At 49.0% G+C, this 23,239-nt stretch overlaps 11 protein-coding genes across 11 annotated transcripts; 8 read left to right on the top strand and 3 right to left on the bottom strand.

The window, feature by feature from the left end:
• Window positions 1-2,018: 2,018 nt before the first annotated feature.
• N7466_001610 (PAP/25A-associated) lies at window positions 2,019-4,383 on the top strand (the record flags this gene model as incomplete). Its single annotated transcript, XM_057161008.1, has 5 exons — window positions 2,019-2,024; window positions 2,211-2,751; window positions 2,965-3,151; window positions 3,234-3,651; window positions 3,709-4,383. The coding sequence occupies 5 exons, from the start codon at window positions 2,019-2,021 to the stop codon at window positions 4,381-4,383; spliced, it is 1,827 nt and encodes a 608-aa protein (XP_057024293.1).
• Window positions 4,384-6,073: 1,690 nt separating this feature from the next.
• N7466_001609 (uncharacterized protein) lies at window positions 6,074-6,600 on the top strand (the record flags this gene model as incomplete). Its single annotated transcript, XM_057161007.1, has 3 exons — window positions 6,074-6,202; window positions 6,257-6,490; window positions 6,547-6,600. 3 exons carry the CDS (start codon window positions 6,074-6,076, stop codon window positions 6,598-6,600), a joined length of 417 nt encoding a protein of 138 aa, XP_057024292.1.
• Window positions 6,601-7,108: 508 nt separating this feature from the next.
• Window positions 7,109-8,767, top strand: N7466_001608 (uncharacterized protein; the record flags this gene model as incomplete). The annotated part of the gene is made up of 2 exons (XM_057161006.1): window positions 7,109-7,285; window positions 7,337-8,767. The coding sequence occupies 2 exons, from the start codon at window positions 7,109-7,111 to the stop codon at window positions 8,765-8,767; spliced, it is 1,608 nt and encodes a 535-aa protein (XP_057024291.1).
• A 257-nt stretch (window positions 8,768-9,024) lies between these two features.
• N7466_001607 (uncharacterized protein) lies at window positions 9,025-10,032 on the bottom strand (the record flags this gene model as incomplete). The annotated part of the gene is made up of 1 exon (XM_057161005.1): window positions 9,025-10,032. The coding sequence occupies one exon, from the start codon at window positions 10,030-10,032 to the stop codon at window positions 9,025-9,027; it is 1,008 nt and encodes a 335-aa protein (XP_057024290.1).
• A 941-nt stretch (window positions 10,033-10,973) lies between these two features.
• On the top strand, window positions 10,974-12,479 carry N7466_001606 (uncharacterized protein; the record flags this gene model as incomplete). Its single annotated transcript, XM_057161004.1, has 1 exon — window positions 10,974-12,479. The coding sequence occupies one exon, from the start codon at window positions 10,974-10,976 to the stop codon at window positions 12,477-12,479; it is 1,506 nt and encodes a 501-aa protein (XP_057024289.1).
• A 1,423-nt stretch (window positions 12,480-13,902) lies between these two features.
• Window positions 13,903-17,000, top strand: N7466_001605 (patatin-like phospholipase family protein; the record flags this gene model as incomplete). The annotated part of the gene is made up of 5 exons (XM_057161003.1): window positions 13,903-14,905; window positions 14,950-15,480; window positions 15,541-15,943; window positions 16,015-16,041; window positions 16,091-17,000. The coding sequence occupies 5 exons, from the start codon at window positions 13,903-13,905 to the stop codon at window positions 16,998-17,000; spliced, it is 2,874 nt and encodes a 957-aa protein (XP_057024288.1).
• Window positions 17,001-17,481: 481 nt separating this feature from the next.
• On the top strand, window positions 17,482-18,042 carry N7466_001604 (uncharacterized protein; the record flags this gene model as incomplete). The annotated part of the gene is made up of 1 exon (XM_057161002.1): window positions 17,482-18,042. One exon carries the CDS (start codon window positions 17,482-17,484, stop codon window positions 18,040-18,042), a length of 561 nt encoding a protein of 186 aa, XP_057024287.1.
• Window positions 18,043-18,298: 256 nt separating this feature from the next.
• N7466_001603 (uncharacterized protein) lies at window positions 18,299-19,019 on the bottom strand (the record flags this gene model as incomplete). The annotated part of the gene is made up of 2 exons (XM_057161001.1): window positions 18,299-18,930; window positions 18,989-19,019. The coding sequence occupies 2 exons, from the start codon at window positions 19,017-19,019 to the stop codon at window positions 18,299-18,301; spliced, it is 663 nt and encodes a 220-aa protein (XP_057024286.1).
• Window positions 19,020-20,048: 1,029 nt separating this feature from the next.
• Window positions 20,049-20,474, bottom strand: N7466_001602 (uncharacterized protein; the record flags this gene model as incomplete). Its single annotated transcript, XM_057161000.1, has 2 exons — window positions 20,049-20,231; window positions 20,286-20,474. 2 exons carry the CDS (start codon window positions 20,472-20,474, stop codon window positions 20,049-20,051), a joined length of 372 nt encoding a protein of 123 aa, XP_057024285.1.
• Window positions 20,475-20,955: 481 nt separating this feature from the next.
• N7466_001601 (uncharacterized protein) lies at window positions 20,956-21,990 on the top strand (the record flags this gene model as incomplete). The annotated part of the gene is made up of 1 exon (XM_057160999.1): window positions 20,956-21,990. One exon carries the CDS (start codon window positions 20,956-20,958, stop codon window positions 21,988-21,990), a length of 1,035 nt encoding a protein of 344 aa, XP_057024284.1.
• Window positions 21,991-22,722: 732 nt separating this feature from the next.
• Window positions 22,723-23,172, top strand: N7466_001600 (uncharacterized protein; the record flags this gene model as incomplete). The annotated part of the gene is made up of 1 exon (XM_057160998.1): window positions 22,723-23,172. One exon carries the CDS (start codon window positions 22,723-22,725, stop codon window positions 23,170-23,172), a length of 450 nt encoding a protein of 149 aa, XP_057024283.1.
• Between the last annotated feature and the right edge of the window lie 67 nt (window positions 23,173-23,239).

The following is a 23,239-nucleotide window of genomic DNA, read 5'->3' as shown; positions in this document are numbered from 1 at the left end:
CCAGCCAGAGCGTGTCTACTCTGGAGGGGCATAGTAATTCAGTCCAGTCAATTGCCTGGTCGCCAGATGGAAGCCGACTCGCATCAGGGTCTTACGATAGGACAGTCCGAATATGGGATACAGCCACCAGCCAGAGCGTGTCTACTCTGGAGGGGCATAGTAATTCAGTCCAGTCAATTGCCTGGTCGCCAGATGGAAGCCGACTCGCATCAGGGTCTTATGATAGGACAGTCCGAATATGGGATCCAGCCACCAGTCAGAGTATGTCAACCCTCTCTACCGGCCTTACTTATTTCCTCCAATTTGACATCGCCCATTCAAACTTACTGCACACCAATGCTGGTACATTTGTCATAAGCTCAGTCGATGATGTGACGCTTGTGCTTAACACTTTTACCCACCCTCCAAAGCAGTATGGATATCGACTTAGCGATGACCGTTCGTGGATAACCTATGGTGGACTCAACCTCTTATGGTTACCCTCAGACTATCGCCCCCGTTATGTCTCTTTTTTTGCTATACATGAGGCCAAAATGGCCTTTCCCTGTTCATCAAATCGCGTCATCTTCCTCGCACTTTCAAAACACTGTCCTATACCTACCCTTTGATTGATGTTTATCTTGATACATACTTTTTTCATTTCCGTCATGCTTTCAATTACAATATCATTGCCAATATGCCGTGCAGAAATGCCCAATGCTCATTCTAGCAATGCCTCTGTATGAGACGGAAGTATTTGAGTGCTTCCCATTATGATCACTGAACACTGATCAACACCCGCACTTTTCAGATCACCACAAACCACTCACTTCCGAGGTGCCACTGTGGGTTAAAGTCACGTGCATTTCCTAATACCCCAGCATCCCCCGCGACTTTCGATCAAGGTTCATTGCACCCGCTCGCTGAGCAAGGGGGTGAGCATGGAAAACCCCCTCTTCTCAGTTGCATCAAAGATGCCAGGAACCTCTACAGTCTCGCTAAAATGGCCCCTCGACTCCCTCCATGCAAGCTAGAGATGATTCGTGATATGATCGAATGTGGATCCTTGACTACTTTACAGATGGCCACGGCTGCTGGGTGTAGCGAGCGCTCAATCGTCAATATTCGCAACAACCTCCGCTTGTTCGGTCATGTTCGAGCTCCGTCCACGCGCGTCGGCTGACGAAGAACCATGACGCCACCGATGATACAGACATTGTGTGAACACCTTGTCGAGAAGCCGGGACTATTTGTGGATGAGATGACCCTGTTCATATGGGATGAGTTCCATACATGGGTGACAAGTTCCAGTCTGAAAAGGGCTCTGGTTTCGGTTGGCTGGTCGAAAAAGGTGGCTCGACAAAAAGCCAAAGAACAGAATGCCGACTTGCGAGATTTTTACCTTCATAATCTATCGGATTTCAAACCATACCATCTGATTTATGTAGATGAATCTGGTTGTGATAAACGTATTGGGTTCAGGCGCACTGGATAGTCTCCGGTGGGGTTGACGCCATTGCAAATATCAAAATTCCATCGCGACCAGAGATACCAGATCCTGCCTGCATACGGGCAGGACGGCGTTATCCTGTCTCGTGTATTTCAAGGCTCGACTGATGCAGCTGTGTTCGAAGACTTCATTGAGCAGCTCCTCAAGCACTGCGGACGGTGGCCTGAACCAAAATCCGTCATTGTCATGGACAATGCATCGTTCCATCATTCTGACCGACTAAAGGAGATATGTGCCGCGGCCGGAGTAAAACTAATATATTTACCTCCGTACTCACCAGACTTCAATCCCATCGAGGAGTTCTTTTCCGAATTGAAAGCATACATCAGGCGCCACTGGTCAAAATACGAGCAGAGTCCGGAGCAAGGGTTTCAAGTCTTTCTTGAGAAATGTATTGAAGCTGTCGGGTCACGCGAATAAAGTGCAATTGGGCATTTGCAACATGCTGGCGTTGTCATTGAAGACCGCGCCTGAGGTATGCTCAATTTCATCAATGACACTAGGCTTGACCATATCCATATACAGGAAGATGAGGGTCATTTTGTTAAGCAGATAGAGTTTATTGTGCTTTTTGGGAGGGGAATATTATCAATACTGCATATCAAAATTCAATTAGAAGCAATGAAACGCAAAACCTTGATTAAAATCTATTAACAGAGGAAGTTCCAAATATCGTGACTCGCATCCAAATCCACATGACAAATTGAGATCTCGTCACCAGCTACCTCCCACTGCCAACCGACCGCTGGTATCTACAAGGATCGAACACACCCTAGAAAATCTCAAAGACGAAGTTGATAATCACATTCCGCTCAAGTCCGCCTGTTATTCTACTTTGGGCGATAGCGGAGAAGCCAAAAGCCACGCGTCTGATGAGGATGATTCCGACCCTGAGCGACCACGGAAAAAGCGTGCAATTAGTGTTGATGGGCTACAAAACACTCCGCCAGTTTCACTCCCTGGTCCCCATGCTCTAAGGTGGTCTGATCCGGATCCTTACACTTCGATACCCCCAACAAGCCAACAAACGAATGACAGGGTCGATATTGTCAAGCTGATTCGGGAATCGAGACTTGAAAATGCAGCGAAAGCAGGTGAGAATGATGAGGTGAAAGAGAATTTGGATTTCATTGCTCTCGGCATGATACCAGAAATCGAACTTGAGAGAAACGCTCCCGAGAACGCCCTTGACATACCTTCGCAGAGACAGACAGGCCGAGGAAGCATTGGTCCTGTGTCAAGGCGAAGTCGAATCCGTTGGGGTACGGTTAAATGTCGCTCTCGAAATACTAGCAAGCTTGGAAGCAGGTGCAAACGTGACGGATCCGTCATTAAGAAGTGGAGACCACAGTCTCAAGAGACAGGCACCCCTTGGCTTGAACCAATTCCGCCTTGCTTGCCCATAAAATATCAGTCAGTATACTATTCGTGCTCTGGGTTAATTGGATTATTCCTTCTAATGCAAACTAGGTTAGATTACGAGATTATCAGCTTCTACAACTGGGTCAAGCCACAAGATTTCGAAAACATTGTCCGCAGAGATCTGGTCGAGCGGTTGAAAGCTGCATTTCACAGCCGATATACTGGCATTGAAATCCACATCTTCGGCTCTTTTGCCTCTGGTGTCCATCTGTCTACCGCCGATATTGACTTGGTGTTACTGTCAGACAGCTTTAGACACACAGGAGTGCGTTCATTTGGCGAGAAGAAAAGGGAGCTTACATGCAATTTCTGATTTTTTAAGACGCATTCATATCGCTGTCCCTGATTCGATTGAGTGCGTTGCCCATGCTCGAGTGCCGATTGTGAAATTTGTGGATAGCTTGACTGGGATAAGCGTCGATATGTCTTTTGACAACAACAGTGGTTTGATCGCCGCCGAGACCTTCCAAGTATGGAAGAAGCAGTTTCCTATAATGCCCATTATTCTGTCAGTCGTCAAATTTTTCTTGTTGATCCGTGGTCTCCATGAGGTCCGAAGCGGCGGACTAGGAGGATTTTCTACCACTTGCTTGGTCACAAGTTTCCTCCAGCATCTGCCTCAGCAACCTACACAGCCAACTCTTGGAAGTAGTCTCATGGATTTCTTCAATTTTTATGGAGATAAGTTTCGATTTGATCAGGTGGCAATCTGTTTGAATCCTCCGGGATATTTCAGCAAGGTACGTTGGGTGGAAATGATACATTTTCTGCATTAGCTGACCCGTGAAACACAACAGAAATCATTTGGAAATCCGAATCGTCTCACCATTGAAGATCCAAACGATACGTACAATGATATCTCCAGTGGGGCAAAGGCGACCGACTTGATTTTCCGTACCTTCGCTGGTGCTCATACCACTCTGAAGAATTGTTTGGAGTCCCTCACTTCCGTCCAAAGCCCAAACAAAAGCATTTTGGGGTCAATAATTGCAGCGAACTTTGACAGATACACTGAACAACGCAACCAACTTCACCCAGTCTTCATGACAGAAGAGAGATTTGCTAAGCACAGGATGTCTCCATCGCCGCCGTCGGAATCTTGGCATGTCAGCGGAGTGCGTTCTGCTCCCCGGCCGCTACCTGTTGGGCCTCCGAATAGACGGTTCCCCGTGATTCCAGTGCAAAGACCTCGGAACGACGCAACATCCAAATCGAAATACACGAGAGCCGAATCAGAAGACAATCCTGATGAGCATCTTAGCGAAACAAAGCTTGTCAAGCCTCGCAGGGGCCAAAGAGGACCACAAGCTCGCGGGTGGCGCGCAGCAAGAATGAAACGCCTCAGACCTGATCTTCAGAATCTACCCAGCTCCCTCACAGTCAAACAGGCTTTGCAGCACGGTGGCTATGCTACCAACGGGGAAATGAAACGTGACTTGAACTCGAGGGAACGGAAACAAGCCGCGGCGTGAGTGGATTTTTCCTGGGCTTTGGAACACTCCAGCAATGAACCTCTTTGGACCTTTCAGCCAGTACACGACAGCGAGCAACCACCGGTTCCTATCATGCCTTCCGTCGAGACTTCTCCTACAGCTGCAGAAGCGGTGCTTCGCTAGACCAAGTACACAACAGTTGCGTAAAGGGTCGGAGCATGTGGACTATCCGCTTTTTCCTGTGGCCTCTGCATCCTCAGACCCGCCATCGCTACGTCGATCAGGTAGGAAGAGACGGGCTCCTGACCGATACAGGGCGTAGATGATTCGCGCACAATCTAGCCAGGCAGCTTCCAGCATGCACCTGTAACATGGTCAGTCGGCAGAATGGCGTGTCAAAGCTGCGGTCGGGGAGGCAGGTGTCATGTCAAAGTTGACAGTCACCTAATGGTTGGTATAGAGGAATTTCCTGAGGTAATCTTGAAGGCTGTGTGGGCCGTCTGCGACGAGTGCTTTCAAAAGGCCGCTCCTGGTAAGTGCATTTTTTAGATAAATGGTACACTAGGGCTTCTGAGAAGTGAAGTTTTGGAGATCTGAGATTTTTTTCCTTGAGTTCTTTCAAGCTGAGCAGAATTCGATTCCATCCACTATGCTCTTACCGCGGAATGAGAAACGCGGCCTGAAACAGCTACTTGAGCTTGCGGGTCAACATTTTGACCGGAATCATATCATGACTCCAAGATCCAATTGCGAATTTGTTTTGTCTTCCCATTAATATCTGAAGCACCGGTACTACGTGTCTGTAGTACCTTTCAGCAGCAGCACTGTCCATTCCCTTTCGTAAAAATTCGTCGCGGCAATTTTCCTACCTGCCAGCAATCTTTCGAGCCCCGTACATCTGAAATGGTGCACTATGTCCACATCATCGCCAGACAACATGGAGTTCCACCAAGCGAGATAAGTGACCATATCGGGCGCTTAGAGGAGGCCATTGGGCTTGCATTGCCACCAACTTCCATTTGGCATGGAATGGCCTATCATCAAGGTCGCAAACGACAACACCCGTCCTGGTTTCGAAAAGAGCTCATTTTTGCATGTACGGGTCACGAAGGTTTGAAGCGCCTGGATGAGATATGGTATCAGACCTGGGTGTTTCTGATCAATACAAAAATTGAAGGTGATATGAACGAGAGGATCATACGAGCGGTCTTGGGCTTAGAAATGACAGTGGAAAAGGTAGAACATACCGAAGGGGGACACTTTGATGCGTTGACAAAGCGCATGCTCCACTTGTGGAGCGAGATGGCATGGTCGCACAATGGGCAAGCCGGGAAAGAAGACGCTCAAGGTTGTTGGTATTTTGGGAGACGGTTCGAAATTGGGAGGCATGTCTGATGTAAAATCACTACCATGCTCGAAGGTACTTTGCCATATCCAAACGTGCAAATTACTTGCTGAATCTTGTGCTAGGCGAGGAAGATGATCAAAGAGCAATACGAAATGCTACAAGAATGATGACGCTTCACTGTGCAGACATCTGGTGGATCACCACAACGGCAATTAACATCACCAGAATGGAGACTGCGGAGCTTGACGGTGAACGCACTAGATTATGGTTCAAAATGTTTTTTTCTGGTTCAATATCACTCTCGCTTCTTCAAAAACCTTCCTTTCCGTCTTCTCTCTTCTTATGTATGATAGTTCTCGTGGCTTACAATTCATCATCATCATGCAACTCATCTCCTCCCTCGCTGCCTTTGCCGGTCTCGCTCTGGCCCAGAATGCGGTAATCGGACTACCTACCCCCAATCAGACAGTCGCTTCTGGCAGAGATATCATCGTTCAAATGCAACGACCTGTATGATGATCTCCCATTCTTCTGGCCAAAATATAATTTTCTAACCGCATTCAGGATTCCTTGACTGGCTCGACAGAGATGGCGGTCGCTATTGGTCTTATCTCTTGCCTCCATCGAGTCTGTCAGCCTGCCAGCAACATCATGGGAACCATTCTTTACAACGGGGTGTTTGACCCCGTGTACCACGAGGCCTACCTGCCACCTTACCAGAACTTCACTGTCACAGTTCCCTTTTCCTTTGCGGTAGGTCAGGCCCAGATCAACGTGGCTCATGCCACACTTATCGGAGTGAGTGACCCTTGATCACAATTGTCGGCTTGTATTCTGCTGACCGTTGATACAAGGCTGGCCCGTATCCTAATCTGGAAACTCTCAATCAGACTATAATCATTTCCTAGAAGAATGTCCATTTTCCTCGGCAAATCTTTTGCTAGCGGGCTGCAGTCTAGATGTCGGGTCTTCATCATTTTGTAATACTCATTGATCTCAAGTTCAAGAATCGAAAATTATTCGATCCGGTGGTAGTCAACAATTTTTTTTGATTTCAACTTTTTATGTTTTGGGTCAACATCATAGAACGAGCCTAAAGATAGATGAAGTCTCTAATGTAGTAGAGAAGTTCCATAAATCATCATATTAGCATGTATGCCATCTTGATCTGGGCTGCAGAATTGTTCGTCGTGGAGTCGATGGGTGGCATGGCACGAGCGGGTCCGTGAAGAAGGGGCAGTGGATAAAATCTTCTCGCGCACAGGCCCACGCCAAGAGGCCATGCCGCGCGCCAAACCGAACATCCATTACCACTCGATGTCGGGCTCCTTCCTGAAACGCAACAACCGAACATCCTAGTTGATGGGTGCTTTTTGACAGCGACAATGACCTTCTTGTATTGGCCAGGTCTACATAATGAAACGCGAAACACCGTCTGATCTACATGGCTGCAACAGTGTTGGTGACGTGCGACCAGCAAAAGCGCGCCGGCGAGAAAGCCCCAGCACGAATCCAGAGCTTTGGAAGAAAGAGCACGAGCACAGCAAAGCGCAGCAACCGCTTTCTCCCTTCTCTCCTGAATGTGATAGTAAAGTATGTTTTGACCCTCAACTTGCGACAATCATCACACTGACTGCCTAGTAGCCTGATACCCTCGAACACCGAACCACCACCCCTACATCCCTCCCGAATGCAACCGACGAGCTTACGGACGATATATACCAGTGGATCCCTGCACCGTCGGAGATTGCCGCGCTTGAGGCGATGAGCCAACCCGCGTCGAAACGATCCCGATCGTGTTCGATCTCCACTGATCGAGGGCGTGCTCGATCGGTCTCGTCGGACAACAGCGAGAGCAGCTCGGCTCGGGACACCAGGTCATATGCGTACCGAGCCGTCAACTATGTCACAATTCTAGAGACCAAAGGCTGCTTCATGCGACAGTCCCCCGCCGGTCCGATGCCCGAGGATATTGCGCTCTGCGAGCGTCTTCTCAGTCAGCCCATCGAACCCCCTAGTGGTACACTGCTCGAAGACGAATATATCACAGCTTTTCATGATGCGTTGCAGAATCGATCCGAAGCGCGTCTCTTGGTAGACCTACACCCTCTGATTATGCCCTCCGCGGAGAATCAATACATTCAGGGGAACCAATCTCTGAAGGATGTGATTGATGGGTACAATGATCCTTGGCTGAAGACCGAGCCGATTTATGGTCCCAAACCGCAGCCGGATCATGCGCGAGGCTTGAGATGGTCGACCTTTTCCGAGACTCAGCGGCGCAAACTCGGGATCAAGCCTGACGAGAAATCACCCTACACGGTACGAGAGGACATGTACTTTCCATACTTGACCGCAGAAATCAAATGCGGGAACCAGGCACTGGATTTTGCCGACCGGCAAAATATGCACAGTATGTGCATTGCCCTGCGAGCCGTGGTCTCTTTGTGCCAAGCGGCAGGCTGTACGGAAGAGGTGCATCGGCGGATATTGGGCTTTTCGATATCGCATGACCTCGGAGGCCTTCGAATATATGGCTACTATCCAGAGATTGATGATGCCAAGGTGTCATTCTACCGCTGGCCTGTTGCGCAACCCAATATCTGGGTCAAAGAGAATCGGTGGACATGTTATCAGTTTGTGGAGAACCTGGACCGTGAATTTCTGCCTATTCATACTCACCGGTTGATGCGGATCCTGGAAGCAGTCCCGGACCCAGACGAAGATGATTTCGATGTCGAAGTCGACGAACTTGACTCTCAGGTGTCCATGGTCGGATCGCAGGAACGCCCGGGGTATCGCAGAGCAGCATCTTCGCAGAATCGTGGTCTACAACCAGAGCTACGTATGATGGTACAAACATTACAACAACAATTGGGAGAACAGAAGGAACGAGAAGAGAAGCGAGAGGCGGATCAGAAGGAAAGAGAAGAAAAGCTCCTCGCTCAATTGGAACAGCAAAAGCTACGGGAAGAGAAGCGAGAGGCGGAACATAAGGAAAGGGAAGAAAAGAGAGAAGCAGGTTATAAGGAACTGCAAAGCAAGCTTCTTACTCTTTTAGAACAGAGAAGATAAGTCGAAATGACCATTCGAACTGTGTTTATGCCTTCTTTGTTGATCATTCCTGTGCAGAGATGTGGTGGTTTTTGAGTTACACTTCCCAACGTGACTAGATGGGCGAATCGGACCTGATGTAGCTCGCTCCGTGAATTCTATTTTGTTCCTTCCTTCTTCGTTGTTGCGCTCTAACCCGAATGGGGGCCAATCGAGCTACAAAAGCAAGATATGAATCTCCAAAGCGCTCAGGGGCACACCCTGGTATTTGAGAGATCTCATTTGCCTAGAGCTCGCGTGTGCTGAAGGCGCCTCCTGCTACAAGCACATGAGGCCGTGCTAGGAGAGAGCAGTGCAGAAGTTGTGGTGGCAAATGCTAACGTAAACGACGAATGAAGCGAGCCTGATTTTGTGTTGGATGACAACGAGTATAAGTGCGATGGAATGGCAAGTCGATAATTTGTGGTGGTCGAAGTGCGGCTACAGGCACTGGCACTGTTGCCCTCCCAATGTGCAGTGGATAACATGCCGATCACATTTGGAGCGCACAAGCTAGAGCCATCAATCCAGCCCATCAGGCGATTGGCAATGTCAGACGCGTAGCAGTGAGTGGCAACTCCTTGACCCAGGTTGCCGCTAGAGGCAACAGCACCGGAATTGTAAGCACGAGCGGCCTTGTAGAACGAAGCCACATTTGTTGGACCGCCCTCCTGGGCTATCAGTGCCTTCAGGCCAGGCCCGTCTGGGGTTCCCTCGACGCCATCCATGATCATTTGATGGATCTCGCTTTCAGGACAAGGGTTCTGGATGGCTCCATCCCTGTTGCAGGAACCCGAGCCCTCATGGCTTTGCATCAGTCCGGGGTTGATTACACCATTGTCAGTGGTCTGAACCCGAACGCACCCTTTGCTTTCTTGCATGACGACGGACAAGATGAAGCGCGCGTCGACGCCGCTCGACTGCTCCACTTGGAGGATGGCATCCTTGATGGAATTGGTCTCGTCATCTGAGTTATTGGGTAGACCCCACTGGGAGCAACTCGCGGACATGATGGCCTTGTTATTCTCAAACATGGCTTCAAAAGAGTCAATCCATTGGTCAATGCCGGGCCAGCCGTCGGCGACCATACCGTTACCACCCAGCACCGCGGCATAAAGACCAGTGCTGCGCTCGTGAAGGGAATTTCCGGTTTCCTCCGCACGACTAGACAGATGGGAAGAGGCGTTAGACGCTTCAGCAATCAATTGAAGGCTTTGGATCGCCAGAAAGAATGACCAAATGGCCATCTTCATACTGAGGAAGCGACTTGTCGGAAACAAAGCGTTGAGCTTGAGAGGAAAGAATGCCCACTGATGTAAAATACGACAAAGGTTTTGGGAAAATATTGAGAAGATCGAGAGATCTCTTGATATGAAGCTTAAAGTGGGATATAGAAGCCTTTGCTGATGCTCATTTGGATCCGGGAAATTGATTCGATATGGCTAAGCGAAAACCAACGACCAGGTGTAGAAAGAAAACACCTTTCTTTGAAAAAAGGCACCTTTTGCGTTAACCACTGAAAGACAAGTCCCATTGCTGCACCAAGATAGTGATGCCAAGAATATGGTGGCTCAAGAAACCTTTGATTGATGACACGAATTGTGCAGACGTCTCACACTTCAGGAGAGCATATCGATTGACAAAGACACTGATTCATATTGTCGAGCCGAAGGCCTGATGTTGACTATGATCGCAGTTTTGCCTCGCGAAACGAACTGTAGCGAAACAACGAGCACGCAGGAAATGCAGAACTAGCTGCTGGCATGTTCAACCTACGGCTAGCACTGAATTTGGCCATAAATCCGATGCATACTCAGTTATTTGAGACGATACATCTGGTTTCTGGGTCGCTTACTTGTGCGGGTCATGGTCACACGCCCGGTACCATTATTTTGTGATTTATTCTCAAGAACGTTGGTGCACCCCAAAATTGATCGCTGGGGTCAATGTGTTTCATTCTTCTTCCTTGTTCCATCTTGATGGCATCTCAACGTCACGAGATCAAAATTCTGATCCCCTAGAGCAGGAAAACTCAGTATCCTGAAAATGATGGGAGACTCATTACTTTTCTGTACACATGGACGGTCATGGCGTACACCATGATCGTTGGTAAGGCCAGAAAAGCATAAATAGCTCCCACTGAACATGTCAGTCTAGCTCAGAGCAACCATTCCTCTGACCTGTCATTATGCCATCCAATGGTGTTTCCAAAACGTCGGGCTCAAAGCCAGACAGCATTGATAAGCTCAGAAAGGTGGCAGGGAACACTTCTCTGTCTTCACCGAAATTGGAAAGTGCACGTCGACAAGCAATCATGTCCGATGCGAATCCAAGTATGAGCACGAAGTCGTATTCCGACGAAAGCAACTCAGACCAGACGCAACAGAATGTCACTGTGGACGACAATTCAACACCGCACCCTGATAAGCCCATCCGATCGATAGAGGGTGATGAAGGTAATGAGATTGAGATGACAAATTTTGGCGCAAACCGCAATGTCGACGACCAGCGAGAACCCACGCAAAACGGCTCATTGGATGTACAAAATGATCCAAACCATTCTGACGTGCGATCATCGCGCGAGCAGAGTGTCGGTAGCCTAGCTGGGGGGCTTAGACGTTTGGCTATTCTCGATCCGCCTATGAAAAAGAACAAAGGTCGCATTACACAAAGTCCATCTCCTGATCCCAATGAAGTTGTGGATGGATGGGGTACTTTGAGTAATTCGAACTTCGTGATTGTGCAAGAAGGTCCAACCGCCTATGCCAAATTCACATTCAAATGGAGACACGGATACACCAATGGTATCACTGCCAACATCTCCGACAGTCACTTCCGAGTTACCGATATCGCAGATTATGTTAATGGAAAATGGAAAAAACGGTATGGGAGGGAAAATGTCGTCTGCTTCTCTGGAGCCGCAATCCAAGACAATGTTGCGCAAGATTCCACACGTAGCCCATGCTCGTGGTTGAGAGTCGAATGGAGGGGTTTGAGCGACGATGATTTGGACTTGTGCAACATTACAAAGGTAAATGAAGATTCGCAGGGACATTCGTGGATTCCAAAAGGCAGTGCCGCTCGGTTATGCTATGGGCCGGGGGGAGGGAACGAAAAGGTTAAAGAAGTTTGGGATGCCCAGGAGAGGGACTACGTGGCCTGGGCCCAAAAGCAACCTCAAGGCGAAAACTGCAGTCGCTCCACCACGCCATGTCCATTGAACGACTCTGTGATGCGGCTTCGGCAACGGAGAGCCACCCCCCGGAGGGCCACTTCGCGCTGGGAGACCCCTGAAATCAGGGTTTCTTCTCCGGCTGATGATGGTCACAGTGCCCGTCCTTCGTCGCGGCAAAATGATGTGGTAGGCACCAGGTCGAATCTAGTCAGTCTTGTTGAGGACACTGAAAGCGTCGATCCTGCTGCCTCGTCAGAATTGCCATATACCACTACATCGAATGGAAGCAGCAATCGGGATACACCCGGACATGAGAGCCAGCCTCCTATTCTCGAAATCAGCTGGGCGGAATTTATTAAGGAACAAGGAAGCGAAAAATGGGTGAACATGGATCCCTCTGAGAGGCAGATTCAGGAAGTGAAAGCCTTGGCTCTTTATAAAATCTACAAGGCGACGATGTTACAGAACACCGAAATCGTGGTCAAGGATTTGGATAAGCCCGATAGTACGGAGGATTGATTGCTGATAGGTAACAAGCACGTCCGAATTACGCTCTGCTTTCATTGGTCTGTCTCGTTTAAGAATGCAAAAAGGAGGGGGGGGGAAAGAAAAGCAAAAAGACAAACAAAAAGACAAACAAAAAGACAAACAAAAAGACAAACAAAAAGACAAACAAAAAGACAAACAAAAAGACAAACAAAAAGACAAACAAAAAGACAAACAAAAAGACAAACAAAAAGACAAATAAAATCAAAATCAAAAAACAGAAGAGAGAGAAGACTGGATGACAATTTGAAGAAAACAGAAAGAAAACAGAAAAAAATAAGAAGAAAAGATACTCTGGATAGTCAGTTAGGTACATAGTTAAATACATGACAGGGCAGTCTTGCTTTCTTGAAATTTCTGTTATTCTAGCTCTGATATAATTGCATGCAGTCTTCCGTTCCGCAACGTTCATATAGCGCCCAAAGGAGACCGAAGTAAAGACGGTCAATCTAGGTTCTTCATAGTATTTAATTTTTAATTCAATTTTCTTCTCAAACTTAAGATAGTAGTCATCTCCAAGTCCCCACTTTTGACATGGTTATAGGTCCTTGGAGAGGTTGGGGATGGGAGTAACCTGGTTAATGGGGATGTAATATTGCCATGTGGGGCCGTCGGCTTGGTAGCCATCAGAAATGTGAACAGCCACTCTGTGTTCTTCTTGCATCCGCCAGTCGATTTATAATCATTCTACCACTTTCTGCGAATAAATCTCAGACATTTGGGCCAATTGGCAATATGCTCTCCTACCTTCGCTGCATTGATTTCATACTATAACTTTCTCAGACTGTAAGTAAAAGCCTCGACATCAAAGCCCAGTGTCTACCGATCAACCCTCCCTAAAAATCTTGCCCTCACTCCTGGACTTCACGCGTAACCTAATGGCGACCCACTAGTCATAATAGATGAGTCAATTGTTAGAACACAAAGGCGCATACGCCAGCTGTTATCGACTACCATCACATATATCTCGGACGGGGGTTTCGAGCCCGCCGATTGTTGTGTACACAATAAACTATGCGTTCTTTGACCAAATTGTGGTTCTGACAAGTCGTCGGTTGATAATTTGACAGTCTTGGCCAGTAAAAAAGCTGTTGTGTTGACACACGGTTCAAAAAGATAGCCGGCCATCGCCTCAAAAACCCAGTTAGTTGGAAATGAAGTCGCCTGATGTGCATCTAATCCAATGCCCTTTAGATAAGCAGATGACTGCTTCCTCCCTAAACGCCGACGTTTATTTTAAGCCCAACCTCGGGTTCTTGGTGGCCCAGGTTGCAAGCCATCGATTTAAAATGCAAGCGGCACGTCTGCCGCAGTATTAGTTATTATGATATGTCCGACCTGGCTGATATAAAGACTCGCCTTGGTCTCGTTCTTTTGGCATATCACCAACGGCCCGATGGCAACGTGGCTTCATCTTGTCAATGAAGAAGGGGCCTGGACCTTGGTGGATACCGGTCGCCTAGAAGAGCTGGTGCAGGGGATGCCATGTCCCAAAAGTCAATACCCAAGTTTGGTCTACTTTGCTGGAAGCTCGAATCGCTTGAAAGCCCTGCGAGCTCTTATACCCCACAACAATGTCACTCGCAAAGGTCCTGCGGGTTGGATCCGTCTTCACCTGTGTGGGAGATCCGGTCATACTGAAACCCCCGTCCTTTTTGCCGAGAGTAGCCTGCTTTCCGAAAAAAGCCAAGGCGACTCACGATGGTCCACACATCATGCTAGCCATCGACACCGGCGATACGCGATTCCAGATGCCGAGAGTGTCTGTTCACCGGCAAAACTACACCAAGAAGTGAAAGCCCAACTCATCCTGCCATGGACCCAAATTTTGTGCCTGTTCATCGACTCCAAATCCGACTTACAGTCTGCCCGAAATCTGCTGCAGCAGCCACGTCGACAGCTTGCGATTGGCGGCCAGCCTGTCTCCACATCCATGCGGATAGTCATCGTCTTGACCAAGCAAGATGATTCGCATCCTACATCAGCGCGGCAATTCGCCGATTTCGAAGCATTTGCTGAGACTGGGGAGACCGTCGTCCTGGATCTGCGTCCAAGATGCGGCCTCTCCGAAACGGTCGCATTCGAACCTCTTCGAACTCTCATCGTGGAGCAGCTGTCCGCTATTCGGGATCAGCAAGAGTCCACCTGTCGTCGTATCTCAGCATCTCATCTAGCTGCCTTCTGGAAGTCTTACATCCAAAGCTACAAACGATCCCTGAACGCACCACGCTTTGATCTCTTGATCGAAGCCCGGAGAGGCTATCCCGATGACAAGTCGATGGGTCGCTTCCTCCGAGAGGGTGCCCATACCGTCATGTACTCTGGCTGCGCCGAGGACGAGATGCATGTCTTTGTGGCCTCGGCCTTCCTGATGCATGCGTACCCCCCTGGAATGCACGGTAAGATCACCACCTCGTTTGAATGCCCACACTGACACGTGTAGGTTTCTCCCCGCCCATCGTCTTTGCCGCATTGTATGAGAAGCATTGTGTCGAGATCTCGCAGAACGGTGCCTCTGACGGTCACTCCGACGGTATTTTATCGTATTTCAGTCAGCAATTCCTGCAATTGGACACCAACAACACATCTGCGATCGTTCGAAAAAATGTACTGCATCGGTTCTTTTGCCGATGGGGCGGCCTTCAATCCACCACGACCTGCTTGGTGTGCTTGTGTCGGCCTCCCGAACACATGATGCCATGCAAGCACGCACTCTGTGACACCTGTGTTGTGATCTTTGGCAAGTCGAGTTCTAGTGGCGAGTATCATTGGGACCTCACTGAATGCCCCGTGTGCGGTGAGCCTTTCCTCGTCAGTATACGCCAATTACCCCCTACTAAGCACCCGGTGATCCTCAGTCTTGACGGTGGGGGCGTCCGCGGCCTGATCCAACTGGGCCTTCTGCAAGCGCTGGAGAAACGCATTGGCCTGCCGATCGCGTCTCTCCCCGACCTGTGTCTTGGAACGAGTGTTGGTATGTACCCCTTTGCCCCAAGTGATCTTTGCATTGTTGCGCTAACAGCGCTATCTGCAGGGGCGTTGACAGCGATTGATATATTTTTGAACCATTCTTCGGTCGAAAATTGTGTACAGGCGTTCCCAGACCTGGCGCGAAAAATATTCCGTCGCTCACGGGGCCCGGTGCCGCGATTCGTTCGATGGTTGGCTTCTGCGTTCAACTTGATCCCCAGTAGCCTCTATAATTCGCAGGGACTATCGCAGACTTTCAGGGAGGTGGTAGGCCTAGACCGCCGTCTATTCGACGTGAATACGGCCAACCCGGCTGGATGTCGGATTGCCGTCGTGGTCAGTCGCACGTCCGACGGCAAGGCCTGTGTGCTGGCAAATTACCGAGGCACGGGCCCGCGCCGTGGAAACTCCGCCTACCAATTTTTAGCGCCCGATGACGAACAAGAGAATCCTTTTCTGTGCGACATGTGAGTTCTGCGTTCAGTCCCCGCAGTTTTAGGCCACAGCCGAAGTAGCTGACAGTAATCCCTTTCACCAGAGCCGAGTGCAGTGTCGCAGCGCCCTTGTAAGTACGCTCCCAGATTCGATGAACCATGACGGCTAACTTTTGGAAGCTATTTCCAGCCAGGACGTCTGCCCGGCTTCGGCTCTTTTCAGGATGGCGGGGTACGCGCGAACAACCCGCTTGCCATTGCGTTGAGGGAGTCTGGCATCATTTGGCCGCGTGCGAAACGACATGATCTTCTCTTGTCGGTGGGCACCGGGTTCACCGCGCCTGCTCTCGATCATGGCTTGCGACACAAGGCCTGGGACGGTGCTCTCCCGCGGCTCTTCCGCGCCACAATGTCCTCGCCCTCCATGGACGGACAACAGGGGTTTTCTGAAGCACTGAATTACCTGCCGCACGGGTCAAAACCGGATGTTCTTCGCCTCGATCAGGCCATCCCCGCTCCGCTCCCCGAGCTAGACGACATCAGCGCGTTGCAAGAGTTATCTGAGATGAAGATTCTCGTTCCAGATGAGCTGGTGAGGATGGTGCTCGCGTCGGCAATGTTTTTCTTCGAATTCGACGCGACTCCCGTTCCTGGACCGGTCGGATTCCACTGCGAAGGGTCTATCCTGTGCTCACGGCCGGGGGTTGGCGAAATTCTCGCGCGTATCTCCATTGAAATCCCTGGTGCAAAGTTTCAAGCTGGTCGGGATCAAGTCCTGGGGGATGTAGACCTACATGACTGCTGCAATTCCTGTGGGTATTATAGGAAACGCGTCGCCTTTCACATTGCCAGCCTGGAAGAGCGTTTCTCCATCAACATCGTCAATGGTAGTTGTTGTGAAAAAATTGGTGGATTCCCAAAGTCCGCACAGGAATTCCTCGATGCGCAGCAGGCGTTTGCTCATTTTGGCCGCGCGGACCATCAAACGCCATCATGGCCACCCGTGAGGCATTGCTACTGTGCTTATGGGGCGAAAAGGACGATTCGGTTCCTGGAACCTTCGTCGCGGCAGAAGCGAAGGCGGCTGTGATGTTGGGACCGGGGGATTTCACTCGCATTGCGTTAGTGTTTCCTAAAGAGGCTTAATACGTAATCAGGTCGTTAGTTCTTTTGGTCTTGACTCACAGCGATGTTTTTAGAATATAATTTCCTGAAAAGGCCAGTATGTAAAGAATTTGACCGTAATCCTAGTGCGCCCTGTCCTGCCATATAAGATGGCACGGGGGAAATTAGAACCCCTCGTTTTGTTCGTTGAAGTCGGTTCCGCTTTGCGAGTATCTCCTGTTGATCGAATGATGTGTTTAGCTTCGCTGCCTGTGGAGACTTATTGAACGATTCCTTCAAAGGGGGACTGACGAGTCAACCAAGGATACGCTACCTGATGATCAGGGTGAAGAAGATGTTCAGAAGACCGATCCTGACTTGGGTCTGAGTTTAAGATATAAGCTGTCGTAGCTGTCCTATCTCGAGAGAACAAATCATGCCGTGCCACTATATTCACAGTTGACACCATGAATTCATTCCGCAAAGCCCTCTCGGTCCATTTTCGTGACAATACCTCAAGCATCTACAGTCGGGCCCCTGACACAGCCAAGGATACTAAGCCAACTGCCACGACAGCCGTCACTCCGCCACTGCAAAAATCTTCCCCGGAAATCAACTCACTCGACCACCAAATCGCCATGGCGGGAGGATCTACGATGGTTGTGGAAACTACGCGGTCACGACTGAAGGTGTCGAAGCAATCTCCCAAAACCTCGCGTCGCGCAATGAGGAAACAATGGCTACATCAACGAAGCCAGCAAGAGCGCGAAAACGAATTCTACTCCGGTTGTTTCAAGAACTTTCATCGCCTCGTCGCGACAATCATGGATTCCACTCAGGATCTAGCTCTGCAGTACCATTTCAATCCCGTGGCAAGCCCCGCTGGAGACCCACGCTTGATTCGGACCATTGTCTTACTCAAGACCGCCCTGGACAGATCACGAGTGGAGGAGGCGCAAGCAGAAGCAGAATGGAAACGGCAATGTGGTATTTCCTCGGCAAAAAATGCAGCCACTAGGTGGGTTTGAGATAAAGGCTATTTCGATTCTCAGCATTTTTGTCATGATATGAAAGGGGAATATCTGACATGAGCCCAGTTGTACTGTAACAGACGGAAAAACGGTCTTTCCTACAGATTGCATGCATACGTATTCTTTTTGCTCCCGTCAACATCTTCAAATTCTGGATTCTTTCGAGTAGCTTCTTCCACGAGGTGCCAGCGAAGTCGTCAGATCGTGCTCGGGTGGCTTTGGCTTTCACACCGGGCTCTCATTGTCCTCAACTTTATGCAAATTCAAGCTGTAGAAAACCTTGAATCTGAGACACCATGCTTTGTTCGTTGTTTTGAAGAACCCTTCTCAAGGCTTCTGGTAATAACTGCAGTCGGCGACCGAGCTGCTCAGGATGAGCGTTACACAGCAGGATCTGCATGTTCACCTTATCTCTCAGCTGAGCTGCCAGACGGTCTGAGCTGGTAAGCATGGTCTTCAGGAAGCGATGAAGTCGGCGAAGGCTTCTTGAGCTTCTCACACCTGCAATGCTTTCCAAGAAGCCGATCGCATATCGTACCATTCGAAGCAAAGTATCTGGGGCTTGTAAGATGCGGTGAACAGAAGCATGGCGGATACTACTGACCACGCGATTCCACCTTTGAATCGAGTGTGCAGGCGGACTGCAAGGTTGGGCCTCTAATTTCTGATTATAGTCGGTCAAGAATCCAAAAATCTTATGCAACTCGACTGCCTCCGCACACGTCCATCCTATGGCATGAGATTCGGGCAAGAGCCATTTTTGAACAAACTGAAAGATGTGAGCTTCAAGGTGGCGTTGAAGAGCTTGCAGAATCACATGTTGTGCGGGAAATGGGATAGAAGATTTTGGAATGCTGGGTAGTGAGCCTGATAATTCCTGAGCATCTGTTCCAAAGGCAAAGATGTCAGTATTAATCTTGACATGGAACATGTGCACACTTACCCTCCGTCACTGGAGACCCTTCAGGCAACATTTCTACTTTTTTCAAGACAGCCATCCAGATTGTCAAGGCCTTCCCGGCAATGGTGTAGCTGGTTTGATAAAGACCAACAATGAAATACAGCCAGATAAGACCTACCAAACATCCATATAAGTACGTGGTGTCTGCGTGCAGCAAAAAAGCTACTCTGACGGTTTTCTGCAGATGGACAAACATGAGGGTGTGTTGCCAGCCATTGTAAAGCATTCTTTTCAACTCAAATGATCGCAATATCAATTTATTGCGGCAGTTACTTTTCTTACAGGGCTAGGCTTCAAGTATACTCTTCCGTGAGTTCTAATCCTATCAGCAGGGTATTTAATGCCGGCGCAGAATATCTTTACAGCTACTAATGCCAGGCTAGGTCCAGCTTGCCACTATGATCGCCTTGGGCATCTTCATCATCAGCTTCTTGGTAGCAACTCCAGTCGTATGTTGTGTTTTGCTCACCTGCCAAGTTCATGCTGACCCAATATCAGGTGTCTAGACCACTTCGATCGCTGGTTTCCATTTCAGAAGAGACAACCACGGAGCGAAAAGTAAGTCTTTGCACCATGGCAATCTGATTCAAACGTGGTCTTTGACTGAAAGGTGCAGATTAATTCCCTTCGTCTTGCCTACGATACAGAACACGACGGAGAGATTCATGATCATTTTTTGAGTATTTATCACCTTCCCGTTTCCAGTTCATACATTCTGATATGCATGTCTAGTTTATCTCGATCCCAGTGCAAGCCATGGGCGATCTCACCGCCATCATCGGCGGCATTTGATTGACCCGTGAAATAATATTTTGATATCGTTGTTCGGAGGAACCGGGCATCATATGACGGAGACATCTCGTACTGGAGAGACTAGACGGAAATGGAAGATGAGAAAAAATAGCAATAGTTAGATGTAGTATTGTAGGAAAACAACCTCGGGAAATGACATTATAACAACAGAGACTGTGTAATGAGTAATCAGATCATTTTGTTCCATCAAGAGTTGCCAGCCGCGAAGGTCGTCGAATTTCGTATTTAGCTAAGGATTGCCATGGTACTGCCGATTTGTAGGTCGATTGTGCTTGAGATGGTCCGCCAGTATCTCCCAAATATCATCCTGTCGGTTCGGCGAGGAGATCACTGGAGACTTCGTCTCGACAGGCTGGGCAGAGGCCTGAGAATCATAATCACGCGGTGTTTTGTTCACAAGGGAGCGTTTTTTCTTTAAACCATCAGTACTCAATTACCTGTGATCTTATGGACTATGGAGTCTTACAATAACCTCTCGTGAGGGCGGAGGAACGTGAGGATGCGAATGGTAGGTAAAAATCTGCCCATCTGGCTGTTCCATGATAAGCCATGTCTTCATCCCGTACAAAAGCCAAAACTCATTATGGCGCCGCAATAGGTTATTTCGACGTTTTCGGAGTTGCTCTCGCTTGACACGACTCAAAGGTTGAGCCATTGGTGGGTTGGGTTTGAGATCGAGTAGATCGCAGAAATCATTGACGCCAGGTGTCGCGCTCTTTGTATGTGATGGGGGTTGGGGATAGGGGTGGACGCAAAAAAGGCCTGCTCAACGATCACCACCAGGTTGTGAAGCCCAACCAGCCATAATCCGCGACCGCAGAAATTAAAGGTGCTGGATGCAAGAATCTGATCCACTTTCCAAACGGATATGTGGAGCACCAGCATACTTTAGTCATTTGCGCAGCTTTAGAGCATCATTTTTTGCAAATTCACGGTCTTTGGCTCCGCTACCCTACTGAAATCATTGTGCTCAGAATCCAGAACCGGGGTTCAGTATTAACAAGAAATCCGTTTCCACAAATTCTGTACAAACAGAACACTTGCTAAGATGCTATCCCCACTTCCCTACTTTCAGACCACCAACTCGTACATGTGTTCCTATATCGTTTGTACCCCGGCAGGCCCTTCACTCAAATATGCTTGCTGACACTTGTATGAAGAGCTCCATCAAATACAACGCATCCGTCGACACCCGTCAGCCGACACCCGTCATAGTCGATATCACTCGAGATATCACATTGCCTGAAGATGCATCACATCCGAGCACCTTGCCTGTTTTTGAGCCATACCCTATACCGACCACGATAGAAAGAATGCCCTCGGGTATCACTACACAGCTTTTACATGCTTCGCTTGACTATGTGGAGAGCTTGGCGGGGGCGGAGGTTCCAATAGGAGACAGTTCTACCATGGCCTTGGCAGATGTTACAGTCATTCGTACAACACGGGAGGCAGGCAGTGGCTTTAGCGGTGGTCTTACTGATTCATCAAACCATACTGCTGCAACGAATGGCTCTGCCTCATGGCCCTTGGACACTGCTAATAAGGACATCTCTTTTGCAACTGTACATACCAACCAAGAAGCCGCGGAGGTCTGGCCAGTCCCAACGTCTCGCGCTATTTTCAGAATCTCTACGGCTGGTTCGGAGCATATGAGCACCGGAGCTTCTACCCGATATGACGAGCCCACGGAAGCCAGGAACGGTGGAGGTTTCAGTAACTTCACCATCCAACGTTCGCCATCGCACACAAGACCCTCCAGTGAGGCTAACAGTGGCAAAATATTTATGACCACTGAGCCTGAAGGGCAGGTTTCAGCATCGACGCTGCCACATACATACACGGAGACAGGAAATTGGACCCCAGGCCCGTCAAGCACTGCGATAACCCCGGCCCCTGAACCACATGGCGCCATCATGGATGGAACTGAGTTTTCAAGACGACTTTCCCAACGGGGTGTAGCGTTGGTACTTGGAAGTGTAGCTGGGGGAACTATTATTTTCATCGGCATGGTTCGTTTGCACCGGCTCATTCTTCGGCTATTCCACAGAAGCGTGCAGGGATCAACAATGCGCCGTGGGCCAGTATCGACGGATGATCCGTTTGTCAGGCAGACTCCCACAGTCTCTTCCAATGTTGCTGGTATTTCACATTTTTCCGCTGACTCTTAGGATATGCGCTGTATTGACTCAAAGCTAAGCAAGAAAACTATGCACATCTTCTAAACCGCTATGTAGATTTGTCTTGGCTGTACCGCAGGATTGACGAACAAATTGAGAGTCATAGTTAGAATATAGCATCATAAAATCCGATAATGCAGCTCCAATTTGTCATATTCCAATCAAGGACATCTTTATCATCGCCTCATTCACATCGATATTGTATATCCGGGGCTATATTTTGTTTATAATACATCAGAGAAGTTAAGTTCGCTTCTTGAGTTATCACATTATGAAGTCAGAGTTAAAAACTGCGCTAAGTCATTATGAGAGGAATTGGTGAGGTATACTTGTAATCCGCTCATATAACATACGTTGGACGAATATCTTGATCCCCAGCAACGATATTTAAGGATTCCGTCCCTCCCTACTGCACAAGCACCTGCACCGCCTATCGTCAGTCTACGTCTCAAGCATCAAATCTTGTCATTAGGAACGGCCATGCCTTTATCTAAATATTCAGAGCCCGCAGTGACACTTCCAAGAAGAAAGTCGCCCGAGAACCGAACTCCCCAGCCCGATGAATTGCCCATCTTCATGTTGGTCGTCCTCTTCTTGATGCTATACAACAAGCCCTGCTTGCCTTGCAACACTCTTGGAGATGATACCGAGCAGTCACTCCTGCCCGGTCGTACGATAATTAACAGGTCCAGCCCACGCCACCTTCGCTCTTCGGATCACAGGATGGCTCAGCAGGATCTACGATGGAAACTGCTTGCCCGACAAGAACTCGCCCAAAAGCAGAGAGACGCCGAACAAAAGGGCTTGATCTCACCAAAAGAGAGACCAGCAGACATGGCCCCTATCTGGACCAGACTTGGGTGTTTGAAGAAGAGAAACGGGTCCAAATTGAAACGAGCGTGCCAACTCATTCACTGTGGCTCCCGTCACCTCTCCCGCATGCTTCTGAGTGCAGATCTGCCCTTGCAGAAGCTGGGAACGGACCCAAACACCCAGTCACAGATCACGTTGAAGGCACCAGTGGCCTTCGCGGAGCAAAACAAGTCTTTGGGAGCTATTGCGCTTAGATGGCTCGCTGGAAAACTTTCCGAAGAGACCACCGAGAGAACGGCGATGGAGTTTTGGAGACTGGCGGCTCTGGTAGCGGAACACTGTGCTGCTTCAAAAGCATGATCCCCTACTCTTGTTTTCAGGATGTGAGTCTAATCACATGTCTCCCCGCTTGTAGGCAAGTACACGG

The sequence above is a fragment of the Penicillium verhagenii genome, assembly GCF_028828195.1.
Source record: "Penicillium verhagenii strain IBT 33310 chromosome Unknown utg000003l_segment0_segment0, whole genome shotgun sequence".
Taxonomy (NCBI): domain Eukaryota; kingdom Fungi; phylum Ascomycota; class Eurotiomycetes; order Eurotiales; family Aspergillaceae; genus Penicillium; species Penicillium verhagenii.
The sequence above is the reverse complement of the archived record's forward strand: the minus strand, read 5'-3'. Positions and strand labels throughout refer to the sequence as shown.